General features: G+C 40.0%; 2 protein-coding genes across 4 annotated transcripts; one reads left to right on the plus strand and one right to left on the minus strand.

The window, feature by feature from the left end:
• Nucleotides 1-6,201: 6,201 nt before the first annotated feature.
• c1ql4a (complement component 1, q subcomponent-like 4) lies at nt 6,202-13,169 on the plus strand (the record flags this gene model as incomplete). Its single annotated transcript, XM_079239303.1, has 2 exons — nt 6,202-6,747; nt 12,990-13,169. Exons 1-2 carry the CDS (start codon nt 6,205-6,207, stop codon nt 13,167-13,169), a joined length of 723 nt encoding a protein of 240 aa, XP_079095429.1. The 5' UTR covers nt 6,202-6,204.
• Nucleotides 13,170-14,927: 1,758 nt separating this feature from the next.
• On the minus strand, nt 14,928-25,090 carry LOC306755485 (myosin light polypeptide 6; the record flags this gene model as incomplete). Of its 3 annotated transcripts, XM_079239885.1 has the most annotated exons (7): nt 14,929-16,810; nt 17,815-17,849; nt 18,892-18,969; nt 19,449-19,622; nt 19,759-19,902; nt 21,830-21,857; nt 22,236-22,315. In XM_079239885.1, the coding sequence occupies 6 exons, from the start codon at nt 22,236-22,238 to the stop codon at nt 17,821-17,823; spliced, it is 456 nt and encodes a 151-aa protein (XP_079096011.1). In that variant the 3' UTR covers nt 14,929-16,810; nt 17,815-17,820. The 3 variants fall into 3 exon arrangements, with proteins under 3 accessions (XP_079096010.1, XP_079096009.1, XP_079096011.1); XM_079239884.1 differs by lacking the exons at nt 17,815-17,849; nt 21,830-21,857; nt 22,236-22,315 and adding exons at nt 21,595-21,622; nt 24,914-25,090 and having other exon boundaries at nt 14,928-16,810; XM_079239883.1 differs by lacking the exons at nt 17,815-17,849; nt 22,236-22,315 and adding an exon at nt 24,914-25,090 and having other exon boundaries at nt 14,928-16,810.
• Nucleotides 25,091-26,411: the final 1,321 nt, after the last annotated feature.

Genomic DNA, 26,411 nt, shown 5'->3' on the forward strand with positions numbered 1-26,411 from the left:
CCTTGTCAGACCGAGCGCGGTCTGTCTCTCCCTGAATGATGGAAATGTACGGAAGGATGGATCAATTTCTTTCATTCTGTCCTCTTCGTCTCTGTTCTTTCTCCTGTCATACCTCAAAAATCACTGTAATCTCTCCTCTAGCAGAGAACACTTGGGTGTTTTTTTTTTTGTTTTTTTTTTGTTTTTTTACAATCTCTATCTGAATCTTAATCCACACCTATACATTGGTAAGGTTTTCGACTTGACATCTGTCCCTGTTGTGTGTCACTTTTTGACCTTTTCTCTGTGTGAGTGTCCATCATATCTTTTGTCTGTGGCTGCTGGCTTGGGTGATCATGTGAGCGGCATGTGGTTCTTTCACAGTGTAGCACAGGAGGGCATCGCCTCTGACTTGGGGGATGCTTTGAAAATGTCATTGTTTGGTTGTGCTCAGCTTTATGACACAGTTTATACAGCGTCAACGATTTCTCTCCCCCAGTGTGGCCTTCTGCTTTGTCTGCCCAGAATCATGAACGGTAAATAAGTGGTAATGGGAGTGAATGGGAGGGGAAGTCAGCCAACGTCTTTCTGTCATCACTTTCGAAGGTTGCGACCCTAAAGCACGGTGGCACAGAGCTGCTAAATTATTCAGGCTGTGTCTCAAGCCCCGATCTCTGGAGAAGACGGGCCTGTGATTGCTGCGAGCGGACTGACTGACATTTGCACATGAAAATCGCCTCTGTTTCCCCCCTAAACACCGGTTCTGCTCAGAGAAAACAGCAGAGGGATGTTGCTTCTGTGTGAGCTGGTAGAGGGAGGCATTGCTTCTTAAATGTACCGCACTGACAAATCAGACTTAATTTCACTTGGTTCTGACTTGCAGGCCTCCAAAACTGCTTGAAAAGTTTGAGTTTAGGCTAAATTTATATCCTTTAACTGTCAATGTAATGAGCATAAATGTAGCCTGAAATTTGGAGTGGCAGAGCAAGACCAAGGGGACTGGCTGACTCATAAATCATCTTTCCTAGTGAGGTCAAAGGCCATTTGAATGAGACATGAGCAGAAAAGTGATTTTAGTTATGAGGATGTTTTCTTACAAGTGCAATGATACATTGGGCATATCCCAGCTTACTTATTGATTATATGCCAGTATTTGTGCACATAGAAATTCCTGACGAATTGGATTAATAGCGGAAAAAAATCAATGTGTTCCAAAAGGCCATTGCATACTATCTCAGCAAATGGTTGAGCAAGCCTATGATGATACATTACACTGGACAAAGTTTAAATGGGTTGCAAGGCATCATGTAATTGCAAATGGAGGTTTGCTTTAGCACAATTTATTACCATCTTCAGATTGTTACCAAAATAGTCAACAGAATCCAAACTGTTAAAACTGTTATTTTGGTCAATTAAAGCTGGAGAGCTTTGGATTAATCAGACTCCATCCAGAGTGGAGTTGAAATGGGTGGGAGAGTGAGACCATCTCTGTATGCTGGACCATGTCTCTGAGCTGTGTTGAGGGTGGGGGGAGGTGGAGGTGGAGAGTTGCAAGGGATAACTGGTCCTGCTGGGAGGAAGGAGTATAACAGGGGAGGGAGAAAGAGGAGGGTGAGAGAAAGGGAGAAGGAAAGGGTGGAGCATCGGACAGATGACAAATTGTGATTAATAAATGTGGTTCAGGACGGCAGTGTGGAGGGTTGTTATTAATAGAGAGAATTAGAGTGGCTGTGCAACTCAATCTGCACACTGTCACTCTGCATCAGGCCCCATAATCAGAGCCTAATGAAATAGCACAGCACCAGGATGTAGACACATCCACACCAGTGTGCTCTGCGTACAAGTCTACACTTGTAGTACAGTAAACACCAACGTTTAAGTAAGCAAGAGACAAAAGAATGTATTTTATATCAGTCTGTGGAAACAATGTGATATATAAACATTAATTGGTCTGAATTAGGAATTATAAGCAATATTCTGATGTGGTTTCTAAATGGAAAAATCCGAATTTTCTTTTTTTATTTACTCCACACCACATCCCACAGTTGTTTTATCTTTAAGGTCCCCTTAAAGACATCCCATATTTATTATTGATGCACATTTATGTTGTGAATGGCGTAAAGCATCACTTTAATTTCAGCACAGTTGATGCCAGTCTTTGGCAACTTTTCTCTCAATTGTACAGAAATGTAAGAAACAACTTGTCCAAAACACATTAAATGCTTTTATACTGCATTATTCTATTCTTAGATAAGAATGGGAATTTGATAGCTGGATTCCTGACAAACCTGTGGAAAAGAACAGAGATCCCAGAAGGATGTGACAGCCCTCTGGCAGCGAAATGCCTCTTGGGGACAATCATCTGTTTTCAGAGCTGGTGTTTTCTACGTGTTAGTAGAACTTCAAGCATTGACATGACCTGTGTCGTGGTGCTTCACCCTGGAAAATAAACACAAAATGTCACACACCGTATCCTTGAGATAGCTAATTTAGTTCCATTGATTACTGCTCTACACGCAAGATTTGGCTTATTTAAAAGCATAGTTATTCAAATGCTGCTGTGGATGGCTGAACTGAACAATTAAGATGACTTTAAAAGGCCATGCAGGCAAAACAGCCAAGTAGAGGAGAAATATAACATGAGTAATGCGACCATAAATAAGTTTCCGCTTCTCTCTTGCCTGTTTACACAGAAGAGAGGGGAGAAAATCTAAAGCTCGAATTATGCAGGTGTGTGCACAAAAGTCTGAGATTTATTCTTGGTGTATCATAATGTATGAAATTAATTATTAAACAAACTAATAACTCAAAAAGCCAGACCTGATTCTCCTATGGCCCTTTTGCTACGTTGGCAGTTGAGTCTATGTGAGTCAGTGTGACGTTAGAGCAACTGACATGATAAAGCAAGTGCACAGAATTAAAAAAAAGACACATTTCATCAACATAATGCAGAATATTGAAATTAAGGTGAGCGCGGATACTAAGGGGAACAAATCAAAAGAAGAATGGGGAGAGACTGAGACAGAGAGCTGAAAGACATGCGCATAATTCAATATTAATCACCTCAGTAATATTTTAACAGGCTCTAAAAATCCAATCATGAGCATATTGCCTCTGACTGTTGGCAATGATTATCTGCCCCATGCTACTCAGGACGTCTGAGCAGTGTTTTTAGTGGACCAGACTGACTAACCTGTCAACTGGGACCAACACAACATTTAACTCCCCCTATGCTGCTTAGCAACTTTTTTCTAATGGCAGCATCACGGACTATTCAACATTCCTAGCTGTCCTCATCGTAATATCCCACAAATTCCAACACATCTTTGGAAAAATGCCTTAAATGTAGCGATTGTCAACCTCAGTGTGTCTATTGGGATCTACTTTGATGACTGCTGCATTAGTTGTGGTTAGTTGTGGACATGATGCAGAAATGACAGGTCAAGGAGGTACTGGTTGATGAAAAAGCAGTCATCAATCTTGCATGGAAAGTTATTCCCTTTACTGCAACCAAATGTGCATGCCAGATGTATGACACAAGGAAATTATAGTAACCAAAAGTCAACACAGAGTGTTTCTGAACAGGTCTCATAATGGGTCAGTGCATGCATTATGCTTGATTTATTGCTCAATGGCTGAAATGTAAAATGCCTCAAAGTCTTGATAAATTCATCGTTATTAGATCATCAATAAAGGAGCATTAAGCCACAGCTTCTGCTCTGCATTCAGGGCATCAACTGATATACAATCAATTAGCTGAATTTTAGAAATATGTGGCTCACAGCTACTCCCAAACAGATGAAACTATTTTTTTCACCAAACTGTCAGCTGAAAACATTTGCATGATAAGGTTAATTAAAGAAACATTTATTTTTAATAAATAAATAACTGATTGTAACTATCATGCATTCAGCAACAGCGTTAAGTGTCAACATGCGATGATAAGATAATCACATATAATCACCATGGCATTTTTTTTTTTATTACTGTACCTGTATGCCATCTCATGTTTAACAATAGTCATGTAAGAGTAAAAGATATGTACCCTTATTATGAATAATTATTGTAACAAAAATAGAAATTCATTGCCACATATAAGGGTTTAAAATCCCTTTGAGTGTATGTGCAGACGTGTGTGTTTACTTCAGTGTGCTGTCACTGTATGTGCTTGTATCTGTACAAGATTTTTGGTAAAGAGGGGGAAAAAGAGCAGCACAATGTCTGGGGAAAGGTGTCTCACTAATGAGGCTTTATAGCAGTGGGATGCAAGTCTCACACACACAGACAATGGTCTGGGGGACATTTAGCTTCTCTCCTCACACATCGTGCCGAGGCAGCTTTTACTCAGTCACCCTCCTGTATCCTCCTTGCCTGCCACGCTGAAGATGAAAACATCCGCTTTCCTTTTACAACACAGTCTAAAACATTTTGCTTGCAGAGAGTTCGCCTCTAACAACAGGTGAATCTCAGACTAACAAGACACAGATGGGTACACATTGGTGCACTGCAGTCCACATTTGCCATAGCCATTAGTTTATAGAAAGGAATGCAGACTTGCATTATGATTGTAGCCAAAATCACAAAATAGTTAATAGAATAAAATAAAATCATTATTCAGGAATGAATGTAAGACTATTTAAAGTTAAAAGCAACAAATTGAATTTGGATAGTTTGGGAAAAATATAAAAGCTGCTGTGATAGAGAGAGACTGACAGAGACAGGGAAGGGGGTGGAGAGATCTAACAGGTGTAGTCCGAGCTGCTCGTGGACCAAACGATTCGAAAAGAGATACAGTGTACAGATACACTCTGGTCAGGAGCGCCAGGTTGCCGCGCGCTCCTCATTTGGAATTACCTTAAAAAAAGAAAAGAAAAGTGTTCAGCAGGTATTTCTGGGCTTGCTTCCTCTGAAGTTAACTGCTTTTAGACTTCGTTTCTGTCTGTAAAGGAAAAAGGGGGAATACGCTGTGCTTAAGAAACTGGCATCTCATGCGCGCCCGTCGGCTCTCCGTTTCTCCACTTGGCACTTCTGCGGCACAAAGTCCTTCAGTCATTTCGGTGGGACGCGCGGAGAACTGACGCGCAAAGACTCGGTCAATTGGATCGCTTTAGAACCAGATTGTAAGTTTTCCTTTACTTAGCTTCGTATTTTGCTGATTTAAATGCAAACATGCTGAAAACAACAACAACAACAAAAAAAGATCTTGGTTAACTTGTTTCAATAAATGTTATGATACATTATTGTTTTTTTTTTATTTAGTTTATTTCGAATTACATTATAGTTAAATTATACATACTGTGCTTGTAGTATATAAAGACAATTTGACCAAATATTTTTACTCTTTTTGCTATCTTTTCCAGATCTGGACAAAGACAGAGGAGGAATCAATCAAACAGAAGTTGATCCATTCATTTTCCTCCTTTTCCTTTCTCTTTTTCTCTCTCTGTTTTTGTGACTCCTGAACAATCCTGTTGATGCACTTCTGTTAAAAGTGGACAAATAGTATCGGGGCATCATGCTCGTGTCAGAGGAGACTTTTCATTAACCCCCCCCCCCCCCACACACACACACACACACAACTATGGCATTGAGTGAAATTTGAAGTGAAATCCTGTTTTGTAAGAAGGACATAAAAGGAGATTTTTCTCTGAAAAAACAATAAATTGTACTTCATCCAAGAAAAAAAGAAAATAGCCCCACTCTTTCTTCCCTGAGCTTCATTTGGCAGCAGCTCTTCAGCATACCTTCACACAAACTGTCACACTGCCAGTTATGGTTTCTGTTTGATGCTGAAAATTCACAGGACTGTAGGACGAGAAGACGAATCAGAAAAATCCAAACCACTTGATAAATATCATGCTTTTATGGTGTGTTTTTGCAAATCCAAAACATCCCTTTTTTGGAATATCGTTTGTATTTTATTTTTACAATATAAGCTTTTAAATATCTTTTTTTTAAAAAATCTGTTGGATCTTTTCTTCTGACTTTTCCTCACTGGCTATCTACCATTTTGTTTTTTGCTTGCACTTGACCAACCAATACTCTGATCCCACCCCTCATCTCCTCTTGATATTCCTTCTCACCTTTTCATACCAAACTGGTTCTCTGTGAGGCTTCATCCTGGCCGGCACTATTCCAGCTAAAGGAGAGGAGGACTTCCTCACGCTGGCCGCATCGCGGCTCAGCCGCAGGAAACGTGTAATCGGAGCTGCTGTTGGTGTTGCCATGGTTCTGCTTCTCTTGGTGGCCATTCCTCTGCTGGTCCACACCACCAAAGGGGGCAACAGTGGAGCAGGGAGCCATTATGAAATGCTTGGAAGCTGCAGGATGGTGTGTGATTCCTACACTACATCTCAGCCAGGTCAGGAGCTGTCAGCTGTGTCTCCACCTCCCCAGGATTACTCTGGAAAGAAGATAAAGCCTGGTAATCGAGGGCCTCCAGGGATCCCTGGCCCTCCGGGAGAACGTGGACCTCCTGGAGAACCAGGCAAACCAGGGCCACAAGGGCCTCCAGGTCCAGGCCCTGGAGGCTATTCTCCTTCCATCTATACACCCAAAATAGCCTTTTATGCAGGGCTACGCAAGCAGCATGAAGGCACTGAAATACTAAAGTTTGATGATGTGGTGACCAATGTAGGTAACTACTATGAGCCCAGCACTGGCAAGTTCACCTGCCCGCTGCCTGGCATCTATTTCTTCACCTACCATGTTCTAATGAGAGGTGGTGACGGGACCAGCATGTGGGCAGACCTGAAGAAGAATGGACTGGTTAGTAAAAGTTTGTGTGTGGGCGTGTGTGTGTATGTATGATGAAGTATGGACATGTTTGTGTGTAAAATCTGTATGTGTATAAATGCACACTTGGCAATGCGACAGATTTTTTTTCCTTCTTTCCGCTGACCGTCCCGCTCCACCATTGACTCATATTCGCCTCTGCAACATTGAGATCTTCACATTCAAAGCACATTCCACTTAGCAGGTGGCAACATGACAGAAAAAGAATGAAACGGCAATCCTTTTCCTCATTAAGAGGAGTTCATGCTATACAGTCTAAAACTGCAGCCACAGATATTTGCATTCCCACATGTGCTATAGCTAAATGACAGGTGGCAGAATGCAGGCACTCCTGCCCAAAGGAACAGCCTAATTAGTAAGTATCAAACACAGAGTTTGATTATCACCTAAACAGAAGTGCAAAAGAGCACAGGAGAAACGTCTGTCAGAATGTGGACGAGTCAGTTTACACCTCAGCTAAATAAATAATGAATTTGATATTGACAGTACGCTCATCCACTACCTCATTCCCCAGACACTAATTAAAGATAGAGGGGTTGCTGGGGGGGGGGGGGGGGGGGGGGGGGGGGGGGGGAGTGGAGAGGTGGGATAAATCATAGGGATTTCATCAGAGGAGTCCAAATTCAGGAAACATTCTTCAAGATGCTTTTTACATTCATTCATTGAGCAAGGACTCAAAATGCAAATACTTTCTGCTTAGACCTTAACTTTTTAGGTATCAAGGTCTGTCTGCACACAGAGCGCTGGGTAGGCTTGTACTGTGGATTACCACAGCTGTACTAAAAGAAATATTAGCTAAAGTGACATTTTTTGAATTGTAAAAGCTATTGTTTAAAATAATCCCTTTTTTTTTTTTTTTTTTGGATTGTATATGCTTGAGACCACAAAGGTGAATATATGTGTTTAAGGCTGCCAACCTTAATGTTCTGTATTGTCATTCAAGTCATTTTCCCAGCTAAATAATTTATTCATCTTAGATTAGATCCCCTGAACACTAGCCATACTTTCCTCTCCTAACCTCATCCCAGATTGTTCATTGATTCTTCATTAATTATCTTTTCCCTCAACTCAATTATTTAACCTCGCCCAGGTCCGTGTGACACCCATCAGGTGGCCTCTTTAAACAGTTTTGTTAAATAGAGCACTCACCTAACAGGGATCTACTTAAACAGAGCTGCTAGTTGAGGGAAATAGAGTATAAATGAAATTCAGCAGAATGCCTGATCATGTTTGGAGTTACTAAAGCCCTGAGGCAGACGGGTACTCCGCCTGAGGCCAGTCAGTGATGAAGGTTTACGAAATGGGCACTGTGTTTGACAGGTTACATTCCTAACCATAGAATTTCTAACAGCATGTTTTTGCCAAAGGTGCCTGAGCTTTATTAGATATTAAGTCTCTTTGTTGTGTGTATTGTTTTTTAAAATTTCCCTACAAGGGTCCATATTGTCATAAATTTGCCTCTTTCTATTTATGTTTGAGATGTTCATATGTTCATAACCTTTTGTCTGTTTAGCAGCCAAATTCTTAAATATTGTGAGTAGGAGGGATTTAACAAAATGCCCTCCAGAAAATACTGAAAGCAGGAACAAAACAAGACAAGTGAGTTGATGGCAGAACCAGGGGTGGGGCAGAGGAAGATAGATGACTTAATGGAGGTTTGGAGACAGTGGGCTGGTAGACGAGGCATCTGGGAGGCTGGTGTTGAAGGCCAGGATGAGATCAGGCATGATGACCAATGGACACCCACTCAACACGTGTCGGTTTGACAAGTGATGAAGGTCGAACAGAGAGAAAAAAAAAAAACCTTACCATCCAAACTTTGTTTATTATTCAGTTAAGCAAGATAAGTATTGCATTAAATAATTATGGATGCTGAAAGGTAGTTGGTTGCATTGCTCCACCTTCACCATAGCTAATGACATATATGCAGTTTTCAGATTGTTATCGACGTCATGTGACATGAAGGTTGTTTGAAGCTGTGGAGAGATCTCAGGAAAAATGGATTCCATGGGAATCCTATAGATCCAATATCCGTTACCAACATTAAATCCCCACCCTGTAAAGTCAGCCTGCTCACACCTCAGTCTACCGTTCGCAAATCATTGCAGCATTACATTGCTCCAGAGCCGGGGGATTTGGATTGAAGGAGGTAACACTTCAGCCGACACCGTGCTTGTAATTGACTTGTGAAGCTTTGATAGATGGTTACATCCTGTTCTTGTCCTGTGGATTAACCACCATGTATTTTATCTGCACCGCTTTTGAACGTAGGACACAAAATTGGTAACCCATCTAGAGAAGATGATGGATAGGTACGATGTCATTATGATACTTAATGAGTCAATATTGATTTAATTTCTCTGCAATAGTAAATACCTGTAGTTATAAATGCTTTTTCTTGGCCACAATTCACATTAGAAATGTCTTTAATCATTCTCATTTTAATTTCCTGTTAAGGAAGTATGATTTGTACATGACTTATTATTCCATCTTGCTTCCAGATGTTATTAAGACAGTTTATGATAATGTTGGCATGCTCCTCATGCTATGAAGACAGGTAATATGTCACAAATAGTGTCTGAATAGAACACCTCCAGCTCTGCTCATTAACTGGCCTGTGAGCTGCCCATCCAGTCATTTGAACTTCTATAATGTTCACAACAGCTCCTTTGTATCCCTGTATTAAATATTCTTGATACACTGCTATGCAATGGAGACAAACAGACAAGCTCACTGTCTTGGCTCACATTTAATGTCTCTTTTTTTTCCCCCTGTCATGGACTCTTTTAATAGCTCTGTTAAAGGTCAAGTTATTTCACACAGTAATGTTAAAATGTCATCACTTGTTGTAATGACCGGTACCTGTATTAACTTCCCAGTGAGGAGACATAGATGTATGCTGCAGGGTGAAATATGATAAGCCCTAGAGAGGAAAAGTGCAGGATATATAGCAGAATTACCTTTCGGCGTCAAGTATTGTCTTTTGTGTTTATAGGAGATGGAAATAAGAAATTATTATGTAGCTCGGACATTAAGATAAATCAAGTCCTCTCATGCTGTGCACAGGTGTCACAGGCCACAAGCTATAACACTGAATGGCAGGTAATAGCCATCTATGGCATGGTTCAATGCTTAAGCCGCTTGTCCCCGTGTAATCCAATGGCTCCCAGTGGAGAGGGGAAAACCTATTCAATAAATATTCTATTTCCACAACATCACCCCCACCCTTCCCAGGTCTCCTGCCATGTGCTGGAGTCCCTTAGGTAAGTTTACCAGCTACTTTTCTATTGTCTTCACTCTAAGAGGTCAGTATATCACATAGAATGAATCCTGTCAGTTTTATTACCAGTGGAGCAAAGCACCACAGATAAAAACAAGACTTCATATACCTCCACATCTCTCTGGTCTCACAAAATAGCCTCGCTTGATCAGTCTGTTACTCTAGGTCACCCTTCTTCAACTCCTTTCCCCCCCTCCTTTCATTTTGTCTCTCCTTGTCTGTTTGCTCTGCGACTTTACTGCTAAGAAAAAACGAAACAGCAGCTGCACCTCACGCCATCCGTCTCCCTTCTTGTTCCTCCTTGCCTGTGGCCCTCTGTTCCCAGGTGTGTTTACTGGAGGCCCTATAATGAAAGGGCTAGAAGGAGACAGACGCAGCCACAGGCGAGCCCTGGGGGCCTCTGCCTCATGTCTCACAACCCTTCCAACTTTAGGATCAGAACTGCAGGCTGCCTGGTTCACATGGATCAGTTTGTATCCATCTCCTTTGTCGGCTTCCTGTCCTAATCTCACCATGGCTCCCACGTGCCTCTCTGTCTTGTATCGGCATTAACGGACAGCTTGGAAAATTCATTCAGGCCCAGGAACATCAGACGAAGCTTTAATTTATCTATCAGATGTCAACAAAATGATTCATGCTAAGTGATGAATATTATTTTGCTGAACAGAATTAAAAAGAACATAAGAAACCATTAAAATCTAAAAAAAAAAAAAAAAAGCTTTTGGGCTGCATTGCTTGTCCAAAGCAATAAGCAGGATGACATATGCCTGTTGTCAATAAAAAGTCACAACAACGGCATCGCTTCACCGTCAAAAGACGCCAAAGATGCAAATGTGGTATTGGCTGTCACTAAACGTCAAGCAGAACAATATAACCTTTATGGCTGGCAAAATATGTGAGTTGCTGTTTGGGAGCTGTCTTATGACGGGGCATCGACTACTTTATGTTTAGTTGTACATGCTGGGCTGACAGGGTCACATGGGTCCTAAAAACAAGCCAAACAAACTTACACATACACACACACACACACTGTTGTATAGGTAAGATTTTAAAACACCCCCCAAAAAATACACTTGTTAATAATTTCTAAATATTCAAAAAAAAATTTCAGTGTTCAGGATTGATGCTCTATGCAGACATTTGCTCCCAAATGACTGTCAATGTGTTGTTTAAAAGCAAAAAAACAAAAAGAAAAACAGTGTTCGAATGTTCAGCATTTCTCACACAGTCTGATGATGCATTTGCTTTATCAGTTGGTTGCATAAGAGATGCATCATTGATGTTGCAGAGAAATGTACACGTTACAACAGTAGGTTAACTGTTTTTCGTAATTAAATGAAAAGTTACATTGCATTTGCAAATTTGTAAGAAAATTACTGTAATAAACAACAATGTACAAAAACTCAATAAATAGGCAACCATCATCATATCATCATTTCAGATAAAAGCAGGTTTTTGGAGCTTAATTTGCCCCTGTGGACAACAGAATGTGAAACTGAATTAAACTGATGTAGGGGTGCAACAGAAGCTGTAGTCAGTGTTACTGATGTGCTGCTGAGCTGTGAGGAACTTGGGAGATTTTCTTCTGTGCTACCTTAATGTGGCTTCAGGATGACAGGGGCATGTTTAACTGGTGATCATCGTTGTGGTGTAACTGTGATATAGATTGAATGCATATCATTTAAAGTCAACAGATATTGCACAGAAATAAAACACAACTTCATGAATGAGGTGTGGTGGGAAATCTGTCCATACAAGGACTGAATGAACTGGCGCTGCAGGAAAAGACCATATTGTTTAGTTACGATCATTCAGGCTCTGCTGCTCAGCGAAAGACTGTCTTAAATTGATGTGTGTTCATTGGGGAAAACGGGTCCAGTGATGGGAGTGACACGATGGTAGTTGAGTTGCAGATCATATTCTGTGGCTGTCATGGAGAGGTGCATGGCTTGTCTTGGCACTGACATAGATTGAGTGCTCCCAGCGTGGATGGACACTGAGCCAGACACAAGGCCACTGATGGCTGACATATGTCTGATGATCTGAGCTGCTACAACAGAATTATTGATACATTCTATTATAGAGGGGTTTTTTGTATATAGCTTTTTTGTGCATTAATTAAAAAAAAAACAACTGATAAGTTTAAATATTTTACACTATTGAGTTTAAGGATTTTACAGCAAAAACACTTACTTCAGATTTCCAGATTTTCAGTTTACATCAGTACACGGGTTTAGAAACATGACATGATGTATGATGTAAGGCAGCAAGATCACATGTGTGACATGATGCCTTAAAGATAAGTGTCATAAATGGACAAATCCTGTTTTTGTACAGCAGAAACTGAATGTAGGCTTGTGAATTTATGTCCACACTACATAAGCCCAATTAAATGTGTTAACAAGCAAGTAAAGATCCACCGCTGCTGGGTCAATAAGACCAAACTCACGCAGAGCATGCAAATGTGAAACCGTCTACCCTAGCCACTCAATATCATGCATATTGAGCTGGCCTGGAATCATAAGCAACAGGTCAATAGCTGATGTGGATAGTAATGCTGTTTTTTTTGCCTGAGTTAGTTTCCCAACAGACTACCTGTTGTCCCCAGCGCCTGCTTATCTTCAGAACCCAATCTGATCTCCTTGCAGACTCATCCCATCCACAACTGATCAATAAGAGACCAGTGGCTGTGTTCGCCTCTGGTGGTCACAGGTCACAGTCCCATCCATCAGTTTGACTGTCAGCATGGAAGTGATGTCATACTGATGAGCAACACATTTAAAACTTGCTGTAATTTGTCATAACTCACCACAAAAGAAGATAAATAAAATGTGCAAAAAGCTGCATCTTCAGCCTCTTCATTAGTAAGAGCTGCAGATTTGTTGTTTGAACCATTTTTTTAACTGGCCGTTTGTTTGTGCTTCTTTGACGACAGGTGAGAGCAAGCGCCATCGCGCAGGACGCTGATCAGAATTATGACTATGCCTCCAACAGTGTGATCCTGCATTTGGACGTAGGGGATGAGGTGTGTGTGCAGCTGGATGGAGGAAAGGTCCATGGAGGAAACCAGAACAAGTACAGCACGTTCTCTGGCTTCCTCATCTACCCAGACTGAATCTAAAGCGTGATGAGAGTGGAAAATATACAACACTGACATACAAACAGACACATAAGACCTATACAGACGTGTATGTATGCAAATTAATTGACAAACACAGAAACATACAGTGTAGCAAATACACATAAAACAGCACATACATGCATGCAAACATACATACACACACACATATACAGAACCTCCATAGAAATATTGTGAGATTACATTAGGCTGGAAAAGGATTGAGTGAAAAATAGACTTAAATGGAATTGATTTCAAATTATGTTGTTGAGCAAATCATCATGAGAATCTACATTTAATGCACCATTTGTGTGCAAATTTTGAGTTAATAAAAAGTAGTGTAGGTGCAAATAATTCCACACTGACACTGAAATATCCTAAGTGTTACAATATGTCTATATCAACTGTTATGAGAACAAGAATATAAAAAAAAAAAACACCATATCTGATTGTTTTGATGCAATAACGGTGTTGAAGATGCTATAACTAAAAAGGACAAATATGAGGTAAATGTTTTTATGTGAAGAGGTGTTTATTTTACATTTCTACTCATTCTATGGCCTGCCTTTATCTAGCAATGTGTCATCTCAAAGCCGCCCCTCCTCCATCCTTCACACACAAATATTATTCAAAGTAACTTATATCAATTTATTTAATTTTATTACTGTCATAATTCAACCTGTGTTGTGACAGCACTGACTAGACAATGAATTTGGGGACACGTTTGATACCAACAGTTGTCATAATTGCACATTTAGGAAGATAAAACAACACATATAATCATTTCAATACATCAGAAATCACCTCCATATAATAGCCGTATAATGATGTTTATTTGCCATGTGCATTGTTGACTACATTGTAAGATCATGTCAGTAGGTAAGGGTGGATACATAAAAACTGTAACATACTGCAGGTATAAAAATGACAGGCTGTGTGTTTTACTTCAGCTCAGTGTTGTATGATACATCAAAGACATTTTTTTTAAATTAACACTCCCATGTGTATATTTATGTTTTGAGAGACCCTGTCAGACTATTATGTATAAAAATACTCTCTTCTGGGCTATGGAAAACATTGAGTGGCCAATTGCTATTAAATACATCTATGCCAAGTTTGTCTGTGTGCTTGCATGTGGTTTTGACACAGTGAGACCAGTGTTGAATATAAGCGTATAGCCTAGATTCAAAGTCATAAACCCATACAGACCCCATGTTCAGTTTTATTTGAAGTGACCACTTGAACTGATGGTTGGATTGGATATATGACATGGTAACATGAACTTAGAGCCAAGATCGAATCTGACCGCAGCCACTGCCTGCTGCCACATGGATTTCCAATATGTCTCAAGACACTGTGTAAGATACAAATATTAATAAAGCCATACAGATTTCAGCTTTTAGTAGACAGAGCTACAAAATCAAAGAAATACATATATTTTAAGTTTGAAGTATACAGTGATGATTCTAAAAATAAATTGGTCAAATGTTCGATAAGGCCAAATAATTATTGGTCGGGTCCCTATGATGTCCTCTGATGACAAATTGGACAAATTCTTAATATTGTTAGATAATTTTTAGATTTTAATATATTATATATATATATATATATATATATATATATATATATATATATATATATATATATATACATACACACACATTTTTGTAGATCAATGCAATTGATGCAAGCTCATATTTTCCTTGCTTTGCTTTTGTGAAAACGTGTGTATTAAATAATAGGATGAGTGAAATTACAAAAAGTAACGAGGTATTTTGATTCTGGTTTTAAAAAAAAAGATGTTATGTATCCACTCAGACAACAAAAAATTATTTTGACAATATTAGAAGTAAAAGTTTTTGTTTTAAAACAGGTATAATCTATGTACACATACTGTCAACATTTATATTTGTGATTGCTCTGTAAATTATAACATATACAGAGCCTCTGTGCATAAATTCATATTATCAGCTGCACATTATAACTCAGTACATTTACAAATCAATGCTTAAATCATTAGTTTCTAAACCAGACAGGTAAACGGAAACAATCTCTATGATAAATAAAATGAATCAAATACCCATAACGTTCCATAGGGGGAGGGGGGTACTTTATTATAGCAGAGAGCTGATGTCATTCCACAAGTAAAAGATTTTGTGAATCTGTTGCTCCTAAGCAGAAAAAAAGGGAAGCTGCAGCAGCGTGGCTGAGCCCAGCCCATGGCTTTCTCTCTTGGCAGATTCCAGTTGAAAGTTAATTGGACGGGGAGAGGTCTGAGACGGGCTGCGCTGAGCCCCATTAGTGATTCCCCTGTCGAATGCAGAGCCATGAGGATCACAGACTCACAAATAGGAGGATTAAAATAATCAATAGCCTTGACTTCCATCGACCACACACATACACACACCGAGTAATTAGTGGACAACCTATTCAGCGGTGGACTATGACACCCTCCTGAACCTTACCAAACACACACAAGCTACACACTCCAATAGCCGAGGTGCCTAATGAGGGGAAATAGTTGTGACTACTTGAGAAGAAAACGAAGAAAAGGTCAGGAAGCTACTGAACAGCCTTTCGCTGCTTGTATGTCTATGCCTCGTCATGCTCGCATTTCTCTGGGAAAATTAAAAAAGGGGGGGGGACTAAAACCTCTAAACCATTTTGATCTTTAATACCACAATATTCCTAAAAATTGCTGCAAATAATAAACTATGAATTATCAGCAAACAGTGGCTACAGGCACAATTAATCTTTAGTTTGGCTTAGGTAAGCACAAAGACTTGGCCAACATTTTCCTGTAGCATGGAATGCATGTTGACACCAGCATGGTGGCTTTAAATCAGGACATTCCAGCAGCAACACTGCCCTCTTGTGAGAAAAACCACCATAAAAACAGTGGAGGAAGTTTAAAGATCTTCCCTAAAAAGCCCCAAAGCTGAAACAATATCTGCGAGAAATCAGTCTTTTTGTGATTAAAAAGAAAACATTGAAGAAAAAAAAGACTTAAGTCTTTATTTTCAGAAGATGATGTCATGCAGAACTTCATGAAAACACCATAACATCTTTAACCATTACCTACTGGATCAAACAAACCAGTCACTTTTGAGAATAAAGAAAACGCATTTATTTAAACTCTGCAACAAAAAAACTGGGATGAAAAAAAACAAATAAAACCCAAAAAAAACCGAGCCAATGTGAAATGTTTCTAACTTGATAGTATGATGACAGATTTATTGATATACCACTGATTTGGAAACATTTCTATTCATCCAAAGCAAGTCTTAGCCAATGATGCACAATGTTACTTACAGTACAATGCTTATGTTCCATATATATTAATATCCTCTTCAACATGGACACATTGGTATCAGCAAATACAGCGTATCAATTTAAGATATTGCAGATGTTGCATCTTGAAATGTTACTGCAAACACCACAAGCACGAACACTCCTTTATGAATATGAGTTGGTCATTACATGACAGGATGGTTTGTGGTCTTGTCTGGGGAATGTAAAGGCACTTTTTAAATTAAAAAGGATGGAAAGGTCTGGAAAAGCTAAATGCACTGGAAACCCATGAGAAAAGGACAAAAAGTGGGAAGCTCTTCATCCGCTCATCACCATTCTGACCAGTTCTGTAAAAGACACAAAGGAGACAAATGTGAGTCACATGGTCAAAGTCTGGGGAGGGACCTTCTCCAACTACAGCATGTGGGGCCAAAGCCCGCTCCGGAACCTTGTTTGGAGATGCTGCACTTGGAGGCAGACCCCTCATATTCTGTTCACCCAGAGGAAAGAAGAGGGTAAGTTGAAGTGGGAGAGAGGTAAGGGAATTATTTCTATTGCCTATTCAGCCAAAGCAAATGGCCCTCTAAGATCCATAAAGACTTGGTTAGAGAAGCCATCCTCCTTGTATGCGTTCCTCTAGCTGAGAAGCAGAGAAGGGGGGGGGTAGACGATCAGGGGAGCTACAATCTGGAAAGCTACAAATTAAGTTACCATCAGTACAGAAAAGAAAACAGTCGGCAACAAAAGCAACTCAATGCATTTATCTTGTTAGTAGAAAAAGGGACTGGTCCACTTTCCCAAATCACATGACTACACTGAAGCTGGATGTATAAATGCACACCAGGTCTGTGTGAAGGGCTACATGAACACCTCTGACACCAACATAGAAGAAAAGTCTACTTAAAAAGCACCAACAACATGCAAATGAAACTAGAAAAACCACTGGATAATCACTGTGCTGGCAGTGATCACCAGGCACTCCCTGAATGAGACCAGTCTCTTCTGTGTGTCCACCATATCCCCATATAAACTGAGGGGAGTCAGAGACACATGCAGAGGGGGCATGCTGCAGCCAGAGGCCAAGGCAAAGGGCTGCAGGAGAAAGACAGAGCAGCAGGAGGCTACATATGGGTCGAGGCCTCAGGTCTGCGATGAGGGGGACCACCAGGCTTTCCCACAGACACATACAGGTCAAATCTCCTTTCAATAGTGCTTTGTTTCCATTTGCCAATATAAAAAATGCAACTACAAATGTCTAGTGTTTAGACAGGCTATGCTGGGTGAATTATGCAGAAACCAAGATGCAGGAAAGCCTGGAGGTGCCATCCCAAGGTTTACATTATGCCCGTACCGGCCCTCAGCCTGACATGATGTGGCGGACAAATGCTGCGGAGGAAGAACAGTTAACATTTTAATCATGGTCTCTGGGGGAAAAAAAACCACATTTATTAAACACAAACGATAAAACAGATGGTCGAAGATGGCAACATGGATGAAAAGCAGAACCCCGAAAAGTCACATTGAGGAGTTTTTCCACTGAATAATAATGGAATTACATCACAACTATTTTGCATTTTCTGTGATCATTATGAAAAGCTGTTGTAAGAGAAAATGCACCGCCATGGCTTTGCCGTAAATTTAAGATGTGAGTAATTCCGTGATTGAAGTCATAATGTGAGAAAGCTGATGAACCAGCTTGTTCTTTGATGGCTGCAGCTGAAGTTGTAATGAATCTGGCAGCATGACTGATCAATCGGGTGGTCATTCACCACAAAACACTTTGCCACAATACAACATAGAGTCTCTCTGGATCAGAGGAAATGCAAATACTGTAGTGCCTTAAAAAGTTCCTGAATTATTATGCATCAAGATGAATATCTGTCTCAAAGTAAGGCTAACTTTAGCATTGATGTTGCTTGTAGTTACTAGAAGTTACTAATAAACAAATATGGGAATCCAGTGCTTCCCCCTAGGTTCTGCCATTGTGGTGGCAGCAGTGGTTTTCACCTCTTGTGACAGAGAGAAGCGGACTAAAATGAACTCGACCTTGCTGTGAGGGCCCTAACATAATGGTAGAAAAAACACTGGAATCTAGAGCAGGGATCTTCAATCCAGGTCCTCGAGGTTGGGTGTCCTGCAGGCTTTGCAAGTGTCTCTGCTGCAACACACCTGGTTCAAATCAGTGTGTGTTTAGCAGATATGTGCAGAGCTTGTCTAATTCTGAGTCCGTTCTGTTCCAACAGGGACACTTGGAAAACCTGTAGGATACCGGTCCTCAAAGACGTGGATTGAGGATCCCTGACCTAGAGAAACACACTGATTTTAATCGGGAGATATATCTGAAATCAACACACTGATGTTTCAGTATCCTCTGGCTTTATTATACCCAGCACTCCTTCATGACATTCTTCATTTATTTTGCTCTCACCTTCATAATTGATGCAGCCATTTGCATCTTCATGTCCTGCCAAGAGTGTTTCCACCTCTTCCTCTGTCATTTTCTCACCTGAAAAAAAACATACATATTTATATTACAAATCATAAGTGAGCACTCATTCTTCCAAGGAGTCCATATCTTTGATAATCTTTTGAAGTTTGGTTTGAGCAACAGCTCTGCAGGCTTTCTACATGTCCACTCCAGGTACAATTTCAGCAGATGTATTCCTTGCTTGAGATTTCACTTAACTCTGACCAGTGAATCATCCAGGGTTAAGAAAAAGGAAAAAAAAACAAAAAAAACCAAACATCTCAATGGATGTATAAATATAGCGCCTAAACATAAATGGGCAAAGAACCACTTCTAAAAAGGATCATTTTACCAGCAAAACTGGCAATGGTTCTCATTTCTTTGTTCATGAAAGATACCAAAGACAACACAATCTGACAAGCAGAAAATAAAATCTTATAGTAGAAAAAAACTGTTAATGTCAACTTAAAGTCTTTCTTTCCCATCATCTATTAGAATAAAATAAAAATGCAACTTGCCTAGTGTGGTGAGGACATGACGTAGCTCTGCTCCCATTACTGTGCCGTTGCCTTCTTTGTCAAAGACACGAAGGCCTTCCACAAAATCCTCCATGGACCCCTGATCTTTGTTCTTTGCAATGGCCTGAAACATGGGCAGGAACTGCTCAAAGTCAAGCATCTTGGTGTTCATCTCTGCAAAAAGACAAAAAAAAGGGAAGAATGAGTCAGCCACTGTGTCCATATCTGTGTTTTTTTTTTGTTTGTTACAACAATCTAATTTAGAATAAAATACACTGTGTGTAACCCAAGTTTGTGTCTTTCCTTTCACCTTCAGCCTTGGGATTTCCAAGGACTTTGAGTACATCGGCGTTGATGGGGTTTTGTCCCAGTGCCCGCATAACATCCCCACACTGGCTGAAGCTGATCTTGCCATCTCCTGTCCTGTCGAACAGCAGGAACGCCTCCTTAAACTCTGCAGGATACACAGACATGTGACTAATTAGAGGAAAATATTCAAATACTCAAAAAAAATTATAAGATGCATAAGCTGGCATGAAAAGAGGAATGACACACAAAATAAGAAGTCAAGTGGAAATAAAGCAGGCGGATAACCACACAGATAGAAAAAAAGCAAACAAGAAAAAGCTCACGTTACGACAAAGGAGAGGAAGCTTACAAGTGACATGGGTTTCTGCTGGTGAGGTTCCAGCCTTATTCCACAAAAACATATTTCAGGGAAAATGTTAAATAACTAAAATTCTGACAAAAATGGAAATTCATTATCTATTCCACAGTGTGGTGTGAAAATAACAGAGTAAGCACTCTCTAATTTCCTCAATTAAACTCAAACATTTGTGTTAGTATTCCTGTTAGTCACATTTTAAACAACTACACCAGAAGAACACTGCATGCTGGCATCTTAGTTGTATTCTATACAGCAATGGACTGTGTTCACTTCACACATTCATCTAATGTGTTTTGCACTCATTTATTTTGCAAACTTATGTCCAAAACTCTGGCTGGTACTCCAGTCAGACATTTTTTAAGCCCAATACAGACAATATATTGATACATTTATAGTAAAAGCTAACATGGACTAGACTAGAGCATAAGAAATGACTTTAATTAAATGACTCTCGGAGCTTTTTATTTATTTATTTATTTTTTTTTTTTTAAAAATCTACTTGAGTTTCACAAATCCACAAGAGATAATATTTTATCTTTTTTCTTTTCAAAACTTTGAAAAGCTTTGCATTTGTCAACACGACATGCCATGCTCAATAAGTCTGTGAGAAAACCATGCTTTTTAAAGTCTCTCGTCAAGCTGTCTTCAAAGTTTAAGCCTTATTTAGTTTAAAAGAAGTTAAGCTTTAACAAGTGTAATGAGCATCATTGCTTTGATTCAACAGTCGCCACTTTAGTTAAGCTCAACAGACAAAGTGCTTTGCTCAGATCCAGCAGTCAAGGAGATAAGGAGTGGAATTACACAACATCCAGGCAGTGGGATGTTCCTCATGTTAAGGGACGAAGTATTCACCAAAAAAGCTCAAGCACTGTTGTGAAGTTTTTTTCCCCCCTTGTTCTGAGGAATGTGCCTCTTCCGTTCTGGCCTGTTAGCACTTTTCCCAACACCATATTTGGTATTAAAGGAGTGGAGGAAAGTAGGAGGAGAGTAAGAGTGGCTTTGGCCTATTATGTCAGCTACGATTAAACAAACCAGCCATGGGACAAAAACGATCCATTACCTTATGCATCACCAAAAATGGGCACACTGGAGATGAGTTATTTGGAAGATATCAGGCAAAACAAATTCATGACCAGCAAATGCAGGATTTTGCACAGTCTGCCAAAACAAGACTAATGAGAATAGACATGAGCCTCTTTTGGGTTTCTTTAGCTTTGTGAAGAAAAAGAAAAAAAAAAAAAAAAACAGATAAAAAGCCCACGTACAAAAAAAAACAAAGCAACACACGTTGAGGCTGGTAGGAATTAAAACATCATCAGTCTTTTATATAAGTTTTTTTGGACGTACTAGACAACAGTGCAAAGCGTTTCACATTCGCATTTACAGATGGGTTTGCTGCAAAACTGCATGCAGATCACACCCTACACACTCCTAACATTAATTGTTTTTGTGTAAGGCGGACCCACTTCACCGACTTACCATGAATCTGATCCAGGTTAAACTCAATCTGGAAAGGACAAGCAGTTGCAAGTGGTAAAGTGATGAAATATTACAGAAACAGGAGTCGTAGCCTAAAACTACGACTTTTGCGACAAGCAGGTATAGAGCAAGGTGATAGCAGTGATACGGGGCAAAGTGTCATCCGAGACGATCAAGAATGAAGGCATGCCAAACAGGCAGGATATATTGTACCACAACACAGTTAAAAACTTACCGAGGATTTGATCTTCCGAGAAGTCAGACTGTTCAGAAAGAAATTAAGCTAGATCAAAATGGTTCCTTTTGCTCAGCAAAGACTACTTAAGCGTATCTTCAGAGTGTATCTTATATTTTCATTAATAACTAAAAAGACCTCAGGGGAAGCTGCACTAAAATATAGATCCGTTAGCAATGTTTATTATATATGGAGGTCCTTCAGGAACAATAATTAGCTCAATATGTGCCTGCAGTGGAAGCTAAAGCTAGCTCAACAAAAGTTGTACTTCCGCTTGAGTCCTGCAATCCTTTCTTACACATTCGGATTCATCTTAAGCCCACTGCTAACCAAAACTATCTTTCTTAATGCGTTAACATCTTACTCTACCACTCACGCTACCAAACCCATTGAACCAAAAACCCACCATTGCTGAAATAGTCGAGGTGTGTCCGAGACGAAGGCAAAGCCAAGAATGTGAAGGCCGGAAGAGAAGGCAGTGTGAGAAAACCCTAGCAGCGCTGCGTCATGACGCAAATGACGCACGGGTCAACGTCCAAGCAGGAAAGCATAGAGAATTGCACTCCATATATAGAAAGAAAGCCCAAGGTGTGGTTTGTGGTTTGAATTAGCCCTCGTAATCTCCTTGGATAACTTAATTTATGGCTGAGGTCATGAAGTTGTTGATGAACAGATCCGCAGTGGTCCACAGTGGTAACCCAGTCCAGCCAAGAAGACAGTTATGATGGTCATTCTGTGCCTTTTTAATGTGTTTTTTTTTTTTAGCCTTCCAGTTCCTCACGTTTATGTAGACTTCACTTATATACTAAATCATCAAGCAGAATGTTGTAGTCTGTGCAGATTTCACACTAATAGAATGTTTTTCATTGGTCCATTGAAGATAGAAAGTTTGTGTCTACAAGTGAAAGATCCTTGTGACTTGCGAAAGACGACATTAAACCAAAAAACTGCCCAAGAACTGGAAGCCCAACAAGTTGTGCTTCCAGTCCGTGTCCAGCAACAATATGCAAACGCAAAGAGGGAAGCTGAGGAATAGTGAGTATGACTAGTGAATATCATGTAAAACACCTAAATTCCATGGATGTATCAGGAAGATGGCCCCAACGGACGAACCCCTTTGTGAATGTCTCAAGCAATGGAACGTAGAGAAGACCAAAATGGAGGACCCATCATGGTAGTCCTTGCATATAATGTGCTTCTGACAGATCCCAAAGTGGCCAGTAAAAAAAAAAAAAAAACCTCCTACCAACGGCTAGAAAATGATTGGACTGAAGGACAGCACAGAGGTGCTAATCATGGCAGCACAGGACCAAGTCTTGACTACTAGGGCCATCAAGGGTCAGATCTACCATACCAGGCAGTACTCTAGGTGCAGACTTTGCAAAGAAACCCCTGAAACAATCCAGCAACTCACAGCAGGGTGCAAGACACTGGCAGCAAAGAATACATGGAATGCCATAACCAAGTAGCTGGCTTAGTGTACAGAAACATCTGTGCAGACCCCTAAGTTTAAATGGGAAAGGCCTCCCAAGATGGTAGCAAATGAGAGGACTAAGATCCTGTGGGACTTCCAGATTTAAACTAACAAAAAGGTGGTGCCTAACCAACCAGACATAGTGACCATGGATGATTAGCAGAGAAAGTTGTAGTGATCAATATATCCATCCCCAATGATGGAAATATCAGAGAAAGAATCATGAGAAACAGGAGAAATACCAAGGCCTCAAGTAGGAACTGGAGAAAGCCTGGAAGGTTAAAACAACAGTAATACTACTGGAGCACTGGGTGCTGTATCCCTTATGCTGGAGAAGTGGCTCCGACAGATACCTGCCAGAAATCTCCATCCAGAACAGAGAAGTTCTAGGAACAGCCAATATACTATGTAGGACCCTCCAGAACACAATATTACTACTGTTCAAAATGATAAGTTGTTAAAGGATATGTGCTCAGACTGAGCAATTGTTTTATATGTTTTAAGCCATGCTCGTCTGACTGTGAGTTTGACCCAAAATGAATGCATGGGGTGACTTTGCATCCGCTTTACATTATGGATGAAGGTGTGTGGACACATAACAACAATGGATTACTTGAGCACAGTGAGATGATTGACAGAAACCAGATCACTTACAGCCAGATCATATTACTGTCTTTGTCCAGAATGAGGTCTGACTTCCTGTTGTCTATGTTCCCTTTGTGAGGAGAGGTGGCCCACATGTTTTCACAAGCTAAATAGGGCAATCTCCCACCACAAACCATGCAATGCATGCAGTGTAATGTTTGAAGCTCATGAGTGCAGCAGGATAGCTAAAGCACCAACTGAAAAAATACATAGTATAGAATACTCTAAGGTGGGGCATCATTAATTTGTCCAGATATTATAATTTTGTTCTAATGTGGTAGCGATGTGGTGATTTTGAATTATGATGATTTATTCATGATGTTTTATTTTTTACTAATGCTTGCAGGGAATTTTACAATACAGATACTGTGCAGAAATAGATGCTTGTTTGGAATTGTTAGAGGAATGTTGGTTCCCACTGCAACTAGAAGTCTTCATTAATTTAATTAAGTAATTTGTTAACATTGATTTAGAAAACTGGGAATCAGTTATATTACTTCCTATAGAAATGACTGGATTGTTGGTCATAGGAGATAACCTCTAAATATACTGGCCTTTGGAAGGAATGAAATAGTTCATACTGTAGTAGGAAAAAGAAAAAAAAATCTGTTTCTCTAAGGAGGTCACAGAGTGACTGACAGGCAGCAGCCAGTGTCCCATTTTTTGCTTAACTTAGATTTGTTCTCAATCCATACTGATGCTGTGGAATGTGATCTATTTAGCAGGCGGCAGACTGACAGAGGTCTACATTAAACTTAAACGTATAAACCTTCATTTAGAAAGACACCATTTAATGTCTTGTGATTAACTATTACACCTGACCAAAATTCATATATTGTGTGTAAATGAAAAGCTTTATATTGTGCTTGAAAGAAATAAAACATAATATTTTTCAAAAACTACAATTAATGAATTCCCCACATAATCTTAGTCACAAACAGTTTATCTGAATTTAATCAACTTACCTCCAAAGTGCTGGGGTCAAATGGTGAATCTAAAGGACGTAGCATCCTTGGTTTCTGCTCTGGAATTGCTTTTGGAGCTACAGGAGTTGCAGGAAGGGAGGGATAAGGAGGACCCAGTCTGGGTTGGGAGACTGGTGAAGGAGTCTTCTTAATGGAGGGTTCTCTTTTAGGGGCCATTCCGATTTTACTTAGTAAGAAATCTACAAAAGCTGCTAGGGTTGCTGCTGCAATGGGAAACTATCAAGCTATGAATAAAGTGTGCCAGTTGTTGGAGGTGAGGGGGAGGAGAGCAGCGTTATGATGCTGATGATGCTTGGGGACCAGCAGGTGGATGAGGCGGAGGCGGATGTATAGAAAACCATGAGTGAAAATGTGAAGCAAAGCGTAGGAACAGAGATGAAAAAAGAAAGTAATTTAAAGGAAGGACATTTTTAGACCTAACCAGGCTGACTCCTATATGATTTTATGTGGGTCAGTTTTGTGAAGCCTGAGTGTGTGTGTTTTGGAGTGGTGGTGTGTCTGTGTATGCAGGTGTGCATCTGAAGAAACTGTGAAACATATGACTATTCTCTCTTAGTAAGAGTATTTTACAGGGAGTATTACACTTCGATAAAGAAAATAATTTCACAGTAAGCACTTGTCTTTTTGTGCTGTCAGGATATTTTCTTCTTTTTCCTTTAGAGCTGCTGGAACCGATGCCAAAGAAACCTGAGGCAAGTTTAGTAGATAGATTATATAACGGTTTGCACACAGTAAATGTTTGAGAAAAGCACAATAAGCTGTGTGTGGCATTTTAAATCTAGCAGGAATGTATGTTGTGTTCATTAATGATGGTTGCCACTTTACAGAACTGCTAATGGTCATTCCTTATTCATTCAATTTCTATACTACTTAATCCAATTCAGGAAACTGGAGCCTATCACAGCAATCATCGGGCGAGAGGCAGGGTACACCCTGGACAGTCAATCGCAAACACGTATTCATGCTCACATTAATTTCTGGGCAGACTTTGTGATCAATTAACCGAACATGCATGTCTTTGGATGGTGGGAGGAAGCCAGAGAGAACCCACATACATGGGGAGAACATGCAAACTCCATACACAAACTGATCAAAACTCCCCCCAGCCGATGTTGGGAACCAGCGACGTGCTTGCAGTGAGGCCGCCATGCTAACCATTCACCACTATGTAGCCTGTTGTCCTCACCTCTGTATATTTTATTTCCCAGGAACAAAATTTGTTCTATTAAAAAGTGGACTTTTGATAGATTCCTGCAGCTCTGGTGAACGTTTTTCTTTGGGAATTGTTTGCTTTTTTCCCCCTCTAGTCTCATTATCAGTCCAGTCCTTAAACTAACCATTAAAAAATAAACGTATTTTGTTTGTTGAGTCGGTCAGACATACAAGCCACATTAGATTAAGAAGGGTATCTAAGTCAAAGCATGAACCAGTGTTGTGTCTTTGGCACTTTTTAAAAAAAAATTTTTTTATCAATAGC

Source organism: Telmatherina bonti (genome assembly GCF_933228915.1).
Source record: "Telmatherina bonti genome assembly, chromosome: 4".
NCBI lineage: Eukaryota > Metazoa > Chordata > Actinopteri > Atheriniformes > Telmatherinidae > Telmatherina > Telmatherina bonti.